This window comes from Eumetopias jubatus, unplaced genomic scaffold (genome assembly GCF_037043125.1).
Source record: "Eumetopias jubatus isolate StellerSeaLion01/CBP00866 unplaced genomic scaffold, mEumJub1_p1.0 scaffold_7, whole genome shotgun sequence".
Classification (NCBI taxonomy): Eukaryota; Metazoa; Chordata; class Mammalia; order Carnivora; family Otariidae; genus Eumetopias; species Eumetopias jubatus.
The window spans coordinates 29,860,510-29,872,500 of NW_028274813.1; the positions used below are offsets into that span (position 1 = coordinate 29,860,510).

Here is an 11,991-nt window from a genome sequence, read left to right on the forward strand (position 1 = left end):
ATACAAACTGGTAGTTGTCGGGGTGGGGGTGGGAAAGACACAATGGGTGAAGGGGAATAGGAGATACAGGCTTCTAGTTATGAAATGAGTAAGTAAGTCATGGGGATGAGTACAGCACAGGGAATATGATTAATGGTACTGTAACAGCACTGTACAGACAGATGGTAGCTGCACTTGTGGTGAGCATGGCATAATGTATAGACCTGAATCACTGAGTTGCACACCTGAAACTAATGTCATATGGTGTGTCAGCTATACTTCCATTAAAAGAAACAACAAAGATATCAAATTAATCACTGTGAGTTGATGTTGAATCCTACAACCTTGCTGAACATACCTCTGTAGTTCTGGGAAGTTTTTGTAGATCCCTTGGGGTTTTGTACATAGATTATTATGTCCCCTGAAACAGTTTTATTTTTTCCTTTCCTTTATCTAACATCTTTTATTTCCTTTTCTTGCCTTATTGTGCTGATTAGAACTTCCAGTATCATGCTGAATAGCAGTGGTGACAGTGTATCTCCTTGCTTTTTTTTTTTTTAAAGATTTTATTTATTTATTTTACAGGGAGAGACACAGCGAGAGAAGGAACACAAGCAGGGGAGTGGGAGAGGGAGAAGCAGGCTCTCCACTAAGCAGGGAGCCCGATGCAGGGCTCGATCCCAGGACCCTGGGATCATGACCTGAGCCGAAGGCAGATGCTTAACGACTGAGCCACCCAGGCGACCCCCTTGCTTTTTTTTTTTTAATCTCCTTGCTTTTTAACACTAAATCTTTCATCAGTAAGTAGGATATAAGCTATAGATGTTCTGTAGATGTTTTTCATTAAGTTGAGCAAGTTCCTCCCTACTTCCGTTTTTATCATGAACGACCACTGTGTTGTTCCTCAAATCCCACAATCCTTAGCCAATCTGCCTCCTCTCCACCTTGCAAAATTTATGCTTGTTTTATATACAGTGTACAAGGTTTTTAGCCATACTTAGCAGGAAGAATAGGCTAAAAATAGATCTACCCGGTATTTCTAGAAGCAAAAGTACAAACTTACTTTTAAAAACTATTTTGTCCAGTGTTCCTGGTTATTCTCATTGGGTGGGCTGGTCTGCAGCAAACTATTCTGTCATTACTGGACATGAAGACCTTGTTCATTTTTTAAAATTCTCATGATTCACACTGATAGCATTTACTTTGGCTTGTTCTTCATAAACATGACAACTTTCTTAACCACTTCTTTAAGACTCATCACTATACTTTCCCCTAAAAAGAATGTCAAAGAGACTGGAAAAATTCAGTGTAGTGGGCAAAAAAATGCTAATTAGGAAAGTTGTCCTCATTGGCAATTACTAACAAAAATAAAATCATTTTAAAAATGACATGGATACTGGGTAGGAACGTTATTTTTAAAATCTGACTGAGATGCTGTCAAAATTATTTTTATTTGTGCACATATTCTAAGCTATTTTTATTTTAGCATAACAAAAAATTCTATACATACAATAATCTGAGGTTGTGAAAAATTTCTCACAAAAATAAAAAGCTTCATATTGGGTATTAAATTGATAATAAATGTACCTGGTTTTGACTTGACATTAAGACAAATTTCTATTACAGAGAAAAAGGCTCTTCACTGCAGCATTGTTTGTAATAGGAAAAGACGGGAATCAAACCGAATGTCCATCAATAGGGAAACTGATAAATTACAGTACAGTAACACAATAGAATATTATGCAGCCATAAAAATGGGAAAGCTTTCTATATATTGACATAGAAAGATCTCCAAAATACATTACTCAGTGAAAAGAGAAAATGTCCACAGCATGCTATATTCTGTATAAGGAAGAAATAAGACTATATGCATATATGACATCTGTATAAAGAAAAACAATATATAAGAAACTAGTAAAAGTGGTTATGTAGGAAGAGAGAGGGGAGGAGACAGAAGAGAGTAGGAACGGGATCCCTCGAAGGAAACATAATTAGCCTTGATTTCTGCACCATTTGAAGATATTAGCTAGTTAAGTCCCATAGGAAAGAAACTAGATTTTTGTTCTAAAGCTGAATTGAAAACACAATCCACAATTTAAAGTCAAGACTGAAATATCTGCACTCCATTACTCTTTTTGGACTGTGAACCAAAGCATCCTCACTGCATGTCTTTATGAAGCTCAAATCCACCACTGCAAACTGCAGTCCCACCACAGCCAAACATCTTCCAGACATCACTGCTATCAGCTGTCTTACCACTGGAAAGGGCTCCAACCTGTCATCCAGCCCAGAGCCAGGCAAAAGAGCACAGATGAGCCAGGGCACAGGAACCATTACTTGTGAAGAGACAAGATAAAGCTACCAGTGTCACTGCCTTCTTCCCTCACCTGAGGACTATCAGGTGTATTTCCCTCCTGATAACATATGTACAGATCCACGAGCTGTCTAGAACCAATGTGGGTGGTCATCTGAACTTTAATTGGGCATTAGCTGTTATCATAATCTAAAAGAAGAATAAAATTTCAGGAATGGTAATTGTTCTGCCAAAGCTTCATTCGTATAAAATGGGTTTTGGGAAAAATGTTTTCCTTATGGTTCATTCTTTAAATCTAGCTGCCTGAATCAAAGAAGAAAGTGGCTGGTCAAACTCATTTATCCTCAGTAAAATAATGCAACATGGCAATGCACAGGCTAAGTCAGCAGAGAATTTCATCCACATCCTTAATCAAAGAACCAGTGCTATTCATTATCAAATAACATTGCTTCTTGAAATAAATATTGCAGACCTAATTAGATATGATCGTTTTCCCCTTTAACTTCAGTAACTTGAAGGGTTAAGTTTTTAAGGAATAGAAAGCCCAATAAATATTTTCATTTTTTTGCATTTTTAATAATTATCTAGAAAAACAGTGGAGATACTCATTTAAGTAAAACCACTACCGTGTACATGAAACTTGACATTTCCTATGAAAACAGGACTACCAATTTTTTCGACTGCAAACTGGAAATTGTACTTTAATATGTTCTACTTAATATTGGGCACCAAAGCCAGCAGCAGTAATGCTTGGAGCTGTCTTTCCACAGTTTCTTCTCCCACTCGCAGGAGGGAGAGGAGGATGGGGTGTTCAGTGCATTGCGTAAAGAGTGCAGGCTCTGGAACCTGAATGCTTGGATTCAAGGCCTGCCTCCACCAGACCCTAATTGTGAATGGTGGGGTCTTTCAGCTTCTTTGTGCCTCAGTGATAGCACTGGTATCAAAGGATTCTGAGGACTAATTAAAATAATGCATGTAAATTGCTTCACAGGGTGCCTGGCTTAGTCACTGCTCAATAAAAAAAATACCTATGTTTGTTACTCTCTTACATGTGTCTCACACGCCTGTGCAGCTAGACTGCCCGCTGCCATAACCACACTCTGCTTTCATCCCTCTGTGCTTGGTTCTTCCTGTTCTGAGTCTCGACCACCACCTTGCTGGGTCTCGGGCCCGAGGAAATCCTCCTCCCTTCCATGGCCCATCTTGGGAATGGGCCTAACCAATCATGACTTGGCCCTGTTGGCCTGCACCTCCACTGCTCTTTGTTTGCAATTCTCTCATTATATTCATTATATTAAACCTGACTTTCATTATAGTAATTTATGACCTTGTCTCCTTCATGGGTAAGGACTGTGTCTTACTAGCCTATTTATTCTCCAGAGTATTTAACAATCCACCAAGAGTGGTTCTCAATAAGCACTTACTAGATTTGAAACAGTTGTGCTTACTTATGACCGGGAACATCACATATTACACAGTCTGTACCAGCAATTCTCTCACGGGAGGCTCACAAAGGTTAAATGAGATAGTGCAGCAGCGGCCTTCTAACAAGCTATTATTATATTGTTATCAACCACAGCTAATAGTTCTTCGGTACGCACCATGTGCCCGGCATGGTGGCTTTTCATTCCCCTTGCACAGAGTAGATGAGATAAAGGTGTTTTTTAAATGACTGATGAAGAAAATGGCTTTGACATGGCAAATTTAAAAGTAACTATTAGCCGTTTATTAAAAAGTTGGGTTGAATAGATCATGAAATTCCTGATACTTCACAGCATAGTTTTGCGTATCTAAATAACTCAAGACATGCAGAAGTATAAAAACTTGCAAATTGTAAAAACAAAGGGCAGTATTCTGCAAATACGTGTACCCAGTGTTCAGGACTAGTAAGGGAAAACAGCACTGAGAACTTCTTGAAGTCTCAATCTTCTCAACTGTAAAATGGGCCAATGATTAGAAGCCCTGTGCAGGGCACTCGAAGGAGTAAATGAGGACATGTGGTAAAGTGCTTACAGCAGTGCAATAAGTAAACATGCATGCTGATCTAATTTGTTTTTATCATAAATGATGCTCTCAATTATTGAATAAGTGAAAATCTAGGACCAAGATGGATAAACTAAATCCAGAGTTGATCCCAAGTTTCTGAATCACAGTTTGTTCTAAATTCTTGACAGTGTGAAATCACTGGTAGGGTATTGCCCTATATAGGAAGATGGAAATGGACATCAATAAATAGTGAGAGGCCCAGAAAGGCATCAGGAAGGAAAATGTGAAAGCTTGGATAAGCCACATATACAACGTGGATTAGCATATATTCATTTTATAAAACTTCAGGAATTAAAATGCCTACCTTCAGTTCCTGCAAACATATCAGTCTAATCAGATGAAAAACACATTCTCATATTTTTGTGAAATGCTTTCTTATATGTATTAGATATAATTTTAATTTGTCCTATTCATTTCAGCTTTTTAAGAGCGGTAAAATGAAAAAATAAAGCACCAGAGATCTGAAAGGCAAAATGTCACAATGAAGCAAGCAAATAGTGTTTTCTTTTTCCAAGCATAATCATATAAGCTGTTTAAAGGAAAAAAGATAAAGGAATTGTTTAAATAAAACTTAAGGGGAGATCTAGAAGTCCTTTTCAGTGAGTCTAGTTTCCTGATACCACTCTATGAATTTTTTTTAAATATAAGAATGTACAAAGCATGAAATTTTTAAAAATGAAGACATGGATGGAAACAGAAAATGCTTTGCAATGATTCAAATGCGTAATCTACTGCACTTATATGCATTTCTTTTTAAAAATCTGTATGAAAGGCATGAAAATAATCATTTTCTCAAAATGATTCCAAGGCATTAATGAGATTTCCTACCAAAAAAGTGACTCCCCAGACTAAACACTCAAGTATGCGTGTCATCTGCTTTTTATCAGCACAATCCTGGCTTTGAATGCTATGGAGATATAAATGAAAAGACAGAGGCCAAGGGAGCGGGGGGCGGGGGGGTGCCTCTTAGTCCAGATTTAGAGCTGCATATATAGAATAGCAGGCTTTAAACTTTTAGGTTCTACTGCCTAATAAAATTTCCAAAATAAAACCGGGAGACTACCCTAGGTTGCCAAATTTTAATTTCTCAGAGGAAAGGCATTAAAGAAAATAACTAACACATATTATCAGCAAAATTTATGAAGGAAAGGATATTTTAATACCCCCTAAGAAGAAGAAGCCCATAATTTTAGAATGGGCAGTTCTGTGAATTAAATAAATTTAGCTTTAAGTTAAACTCACTATATAGTGTTCTTATCTTTTCTACGTTGATGGGACCAGAAAGTGTTCATCACTAAGAGAGGGCATAAAATGGGCCAGAGACCACACAAGATGTCTTTAATTAGGGCACCCAGTTTTTAGCGAATATGGGTACAACAAAGGGGAAAATGGCAAAAAATAACTCCCTTCTATAAAAAAACCTGTTCCAATGTAGGATTTAGAATGTTCAATTTGTGATTACATTATCAGTGTCTAAATATAATTCTCCTTGAAAAGCACAGTAAGTGAAAAGACTGAATCCATAAAGCTGAACCTAATCCTCATTTTTCTATTCCTTCTCTGTTACACTGAATGTTCAGAACATTTACTGGAAAACAGCCCCCAAACAGTTAAGCATCAGCAGTCTTCTGAAGCATTCCAAGTGTGCCCAATTTGCATGTTATAAACACGGACAAGCAGAGCCCCCTTGAAATCTATGTACAGAACAGACATCAGCTGGGCTCTCTGACAAGTAAAATGAATGGACAGAGAGAGCAATGAATAGAGTTGTGTCCAGCCATTGGTTGCTAATATATCCCTACTAGCTGAGTGAAAAGAACATACCTTAAAATGGATTTTTTAAAAACTCCTATTCATTTTAATGTCTGAATTTTTGGTTAATTAAGGAGATGCCATCGAAATTTGTTCATAAAATGGCATTCAGTAAGTGGAACAATTTTATGTTTGGAGGAATTTTTTTTAATGCAATAGTAAAGCTATTATTAGTCATACTGCCAGGATGTAATATGGCTGAAATGTTCAAAGATGTTCAAAGAGAGAGTCAGAGTATATAAATACAGCATCTAACACAACTAGCCCAGATGCTCAAACTATTCGAAGCAGAATGTGGGCATATCCCCGTTTAGTGGATTTTCCAGAGTATAACTTTTCATCCTCTACCCTTATGCTGTTTCTGTATGGATTATCCTATCAACCATCTGCCTCTTGACCAAAGGGCCACACATTAAGGTACAGGAAGTATGGAAGTGAGAAAATCTTGAGAATTTTCCTTTTGTGACTAATTAGGACACAAATTTTTAAAATTCTGTATTTAGAAATCTTGGCTAGAATACATCTTGGTGGTATAAATAGACTTCAAAACTGAAGCGTCTAAGAACAGCGTGGTATAGTGGCTAACAGCAGAGGCTTCAAACTTATTAACTGTGTGAACTTGGGCTTACTACTCAATCTCCTTGTGCCTCAGGGTCCTCACCTCTAAAATGGAGATAATAATGGTGCCATTCTCATAGGGTTGGGAGAGTAAAAGGGGTAACATACTTAAGGCACTTAAAACAGAGCCTCTTATTGCTGCTACTTATTCCTAGAGTATCTGAAAAATTCACTGCATTTATGGAAGATTTCATACTGAAAGAGCTGAACACAGTTTAAGAACCATATCTACCAATTCAGACGTAGAAAATTTCATCAGATGAGAAACGTTCAGAGAGTTAAGAAGAAAATGAGTAATTGCAAAAAGACCACACTGAGATAAATGGTATCAGTTCGCCCTGTCCAAAAGGAAGTATCAAGGTCTGTATTCTGGAAACTAGCAGTTAATCTGAGCAGCAAGAATGTCTTCCAACAGAAGCCAAACTCACCCCTTGTTCATCCAGTTTCATGAGCTGCTCTGTGACCTTGGGAGTGTTGAAGGCCAACCTCAGGCACTGGACATTGAGCTCAGGAATCACGTGCTCCAGCACTTCCTTCAGGGGCAGTCCTCTGGCTGTCGAGTGCTTTGCCGTTGAGGGAATGGCATCCTCCAGGACTGAGCCTCTCAGTGTCATGAGCTGAAAGACAAGACATGTGCTCGGCTGAGGGCTCTCTGGGTGTGGGAGAGGTGTAAATACATCGAATGCACTGACGGCCTAGGTTAAGGTGCTGCTGAGGAGCTGGGAACGACTTCTGAAGGGGAAGCAGGTGAGGGAGAAAGAATGAAGGGAGTGATAGAAGAACTCCCTAATGAAAAGAGGCCAATGCTTCCAAGACCCAGGCAAGTCCAAAGGAACTCATCATCAAGCCTTCCAGGACACCGACTTAAAAATCAAGTAAGGCCATTTCCTTAAAGAGCTCAATAAGATCAGGGTCTATATGGCTGTAAAATGCCACTAACCAAATCAAGAAGGAGCTATCCCAGAGAAATATCTGAAGGATTTAGACGTTATACCTTTTTTTATTTTACATTATTTTATTACACATTATTTTACATTACATTATTTTATTACAAAATTTATTACATTATTTTGTTACAAAGATAAGGGGAAGGATAAAGTTTTAAATTCATAACATACTGCTGACAAGCATAAACTACTTATATCCCCTAATGCAATGACAATAAGACCATGACTGTACTTAGTACAGTAGCAGAGTCAACAGCACTGGAAATCACTTTGGATTTCCCCTTCTTAAAACGCTTTCCATTAGTATGAAATATAAACATAACCAAAAAAATTTTTCTATGTAATGATTTGTTGGAGAAAATATGAAGCCTAGAGCAGTCTTAATTCCTAAAACGTGTCATGCGGCAAAGCTGTTAATATAATGTAAACATGGTACGATGACCTAAGAAAAAACCCCATCACCAAACACCTTCCCACCAAACCGGCAGGTCGGGACGCACCGAACTGCAGCAGGTGTGGCGAGGGCGGACAGAGGAAGGCGTGCGTGCTGAGGGCCAGGTGCGCTGTGCAGGCCCGCGACGGGGCAGAACCACAGCCGCAATCCGGAAGGCTGTATTTGCTAAGAGTGGAACAAGTTCGGGTCCTAAGAGGGTCCGAGAGCAGAAGCTGGGGCGTTGTGGCTCAGTGCATAAGAAAAGTCCCTCATGGAAGGCGTGGCACTAAAAAGGGGCCATGAAGTCGGGGTGGGGGGGATTTGTAAAAGAGCACGTCAGAGAGCGAAGGTACGCAGGTACAGAGATAAGGAAGAACCGGACGTGGGGCGGCAAGAGCCACCGCTATGGCGGAGTGCGATCTGAGGAGAGCGCGGGAGGGCGGCTAGGGGAGCCGGCAGGTGAGGGGGGAGCCGGCAGGTGGGGGGTGGGGGAGCTGGGGGGGGAACAGAGCAGGAGTGCGTACCTGAGGGGTGTGCACCCCGTCAGGCTCCAACAGGCAGCCGCAGACCTTGTTTGAACGGGGAAGAAGATGTGTATCTACGATGAACGGCAGGAGGAAGAAGCCACAGGCAGACAATACAGCTGGAAGGAAGCTGTAAGAGTCTCGGAAATCAGGCAAAGGGGACATGATAAACGGTTAGCAGGGAAATGGAAACCAAAGGAACAATCACCAGGGAAGTCAAATCTCTAACGTTTGCCAACTGATGCGGAAGAGAGAGGAGGGTAGGAAAAGCAAAATTTACCAGCGTCTTGCTCTCAATACAAGAACAAGGTACTATTCATTTAATTAATATCTTTCATTTATAAATAATTTGTTTTCAAGTAACACTTGTGTAAAAAACATCATTTTTCCTATGATTTAATACCTAATTTGACCGAAATGGTTTCTGGGCCTTTCTTTCGTGTTTTTAAAGCATGGGAAACTGCTGGACAAGCACATTACTGTGCTCCGCCTTCCCTGAGATCACCTGAGCCTGAAGACAGGAAGCTACAGAGGCTGGAAGTCCCTTCCGTCGAGAATCCAAGACCAGGAGTGCTAAACCTGTACCACAGAAAGACAGCAGCTCACCTCAAGGAAGCCAAAGCGCAGGAAAAAAAGAAGGACTCCTTTCTCTCTCTGGATCACTACCATTGCTGGTATTTTTGTTAATGATTTCCAGAAACAAGACGAGAATCCTTTTAAGTCCCTGTGCACCTTTGCTTGAAATCACTCACATGCTGTAAGGTTTTGTTCATAAACTGGCAGGCTTACATACATGTTTATGTTTTTCTGTTTATGTTGTGCACTGATGATTCCTACTGAAATGAAAATGAAGTGCCTTTCGGACAGGGATGGACATCCAGAGATGTTTCTCTCGAAGGACTTTTGTTAGTTAATTTTTGTGAAAAGCCTCATTAAGATACTACAGTTAAACCACATTTAAGGGTGACTTTGATTGGGAAGGAGAAAGTTACACGAAAGCTAGGGACAGACACTTCATTACATACACATTACAGAGGAGAGGGAGAGCACGACCTATGATTCTAGGCATTAGACGTATAGTCACGAACCACTCAGACAACAGTCCCTACCCTCACGGGGCTTAAATTCTAGTGGGGCAGACAGAAAACAAAATAAAAAGTACAGCATGTGAGGCAGTATTAAGTGTTTAAGAAAAAAATAAAGCCTAGCAATAGACATGAAATGCGATGTGTGGGAATAGAAATTTTAGATCCGTGGCCAAGGAAGGCCCCTGTCATTTATGCATAAAGGTCAGGAGGAAATGAGAGCGCTCCAGCCAGGAGGATGCCAGGGGAAGAATATGGCAGGACAGAGGAATAGGGAGTAGCCGAGCCCTGAGGCAGAGCAGTCGTCCAGGTGGCCCCTCAGGGGAAGGAAGCCAGAGTGGATGGTCTCCTAAATTAGCAAGGACACTGACAGATTTTTACCCAGGAGATGGGTAACCATTAAAGGATTTTGCACTGAGCAATGACAGATCTGGATTACATTTCTAAAGGATCCCTGCAGGGCTTAAGGGCAGAGCTGGAAGAAGGGTTCTCAGAGAAAGATGATGGTGGCCTGGCCTAGGCTGAGGTGGTGGGATGAAGGAAGGGGTTGAATTCTGGGCATATTTTGAAGACAGAGTCAGCGAGTTTTGCTGACAGACCAGACTAGGGTTTAGGAGGCTAGGAGGAGAGAGGAGCCCAGAGTGACTTTAAGTTTCCGGCCTAAACAACTTCAGTAACAGAGTTGTCAGTTAAACATTAATTTGAACATAAACGTTAGTGATGACGGCGGTGTCTTGAACCATGAACAACATTTGACTTGGATGTTCTCGTCAAAGGCTAAAGCAATGGACCCAAGGGACCATCAGATGGGCTGGCAGGAAACGGACCCAACGGTCAGACCAGAGAAGTGTTGGGGGAGGGGGGTGCAGGTTGAACACTGGGCCCAGGTAGCAAGGGATGAAAGGACAGAGGTGGAAAAGGCAGAGCCACCAGCCATGGCGGAGGGATCACGGTCACTCAGGACAGCAGTTAATGCTAGAGACAGAAAAGAGGCTAGGACCAGACAGGGAAGAGCCAAAAAGCAAGCTGGAGGGTATGTAAACCAGTTGATGAGGGAGCAGAAGGCTGGCTGAACACAAAGCACAAGCTGACAGCCTGCAACCTCCCCCCACTCCTGGGTGGGACAAGTGTGACATTCTTCCAAGAATCTCCCAACTATCTTAATGTTAATGCCTTGCTAGAGGGGAAAAACAACCTTAACTTGACAAGGGCAAGGCCTCTGGTATCTCTTGGGTCCTCCTTAGCGTAAGAAAGTTCTCTTGAAACCTCCCTTTTTCCTTACCTCCCCCAACCCAACAGTATATAATCAGCCACCCCTTATCACCCCGGTGCAGCAGCTCTTTCTGCCCATGGGTCCTGCTTTAATAAACCACCATTTTGCACCAAAGACGTCTCAAGGATTCTTTCTTGGTCATGGGCTCTGGACTCCACCCTACTGAACCTCACCTATATTCCAAAAGCCGATCACAGTGACAGGAGTAGGGGAAGAATTCCATCACTTAGAAAACTCTGACCTCTGGCATGAATGATGGTAGGAATTGGAGTGGCCCTGGAGGGGTGGGGTGAGGGGGAACAGGTGACAACAGGAGGACAAAACCCCAGAAGTAACAGGCTGACAGAAATCCAGAAAGCCAGAAAGGGGCAACCACCTGCATCCAACTTCAAAAACTGTGTTCTCTGTGCTTTTTATGTTCAACAGAAGCATTTACCCTGCTTAATGATTAGCTCTGGTGTGGACAGAAAGTACAGTAGAGCATGTGAGCTCTTCAATTCTCTCTGGCCACTACATACAACCCATTAGATACTGAAGTCATGCCTTTAAAAATCCTATTTTTTAATTTCCCTGGAGTTCAAGCTGAGAAACAATTACAAAGTGAAGCCAACCCCTGAAACCTGCCTTGTATCCAAGGAGGGAAATGAAGTAAATGTCCTGTTTAAACTGGTTTCAAAACCATTATTTTCTAGATACCTCAGGGGGGTATTAAGCATTAATGCACAACAACAACCCTAAAGTGAATTTGGCGCAGAGAGGCAATAATAAATTCGTAACTGGCACAACTGTACACGTTTAGAAAGAAAACAAAGGAGAAACCTCATTGTCCCAAACTTGTTCATGAGTTTATAACACCACCACCAACAACAAAAACTGCTTTGTTGGCTGTTTTATTTTTCCTTTTCTTTTCTGACCTGAATTTCATTTTAAAATAAAAACTCAAATATTACATGTGCTTCG

General features: G+C 40.9%; 1 protein-coding gene across 25 annotated transcripts in view; it reads right to left on the minus strand.

Moving 5' to 3' along the window:
• Positions 1-11,991, minus strand: part of SIPA1L1 (signal induced proliferation associated 1 like 1) — a 466,784-nt gene that overhangs the window by 103,432 nt on the left and 351,361 nt on the right. For all 25 annotated transcript variants that reach the window (XM_088024540.1, XM_028087081.2, XM_088024541.1 and 22 more), the window contains one exon: positions 7,198-7,386. In XM_088024540.1, the coding sequence (XP_087880666.1) occupies positions 7,198-7,386 (189 nt within the window). The remainder of the gene's footprint in view (positions 1-7,197; positions 7,387-11,991) is intronic.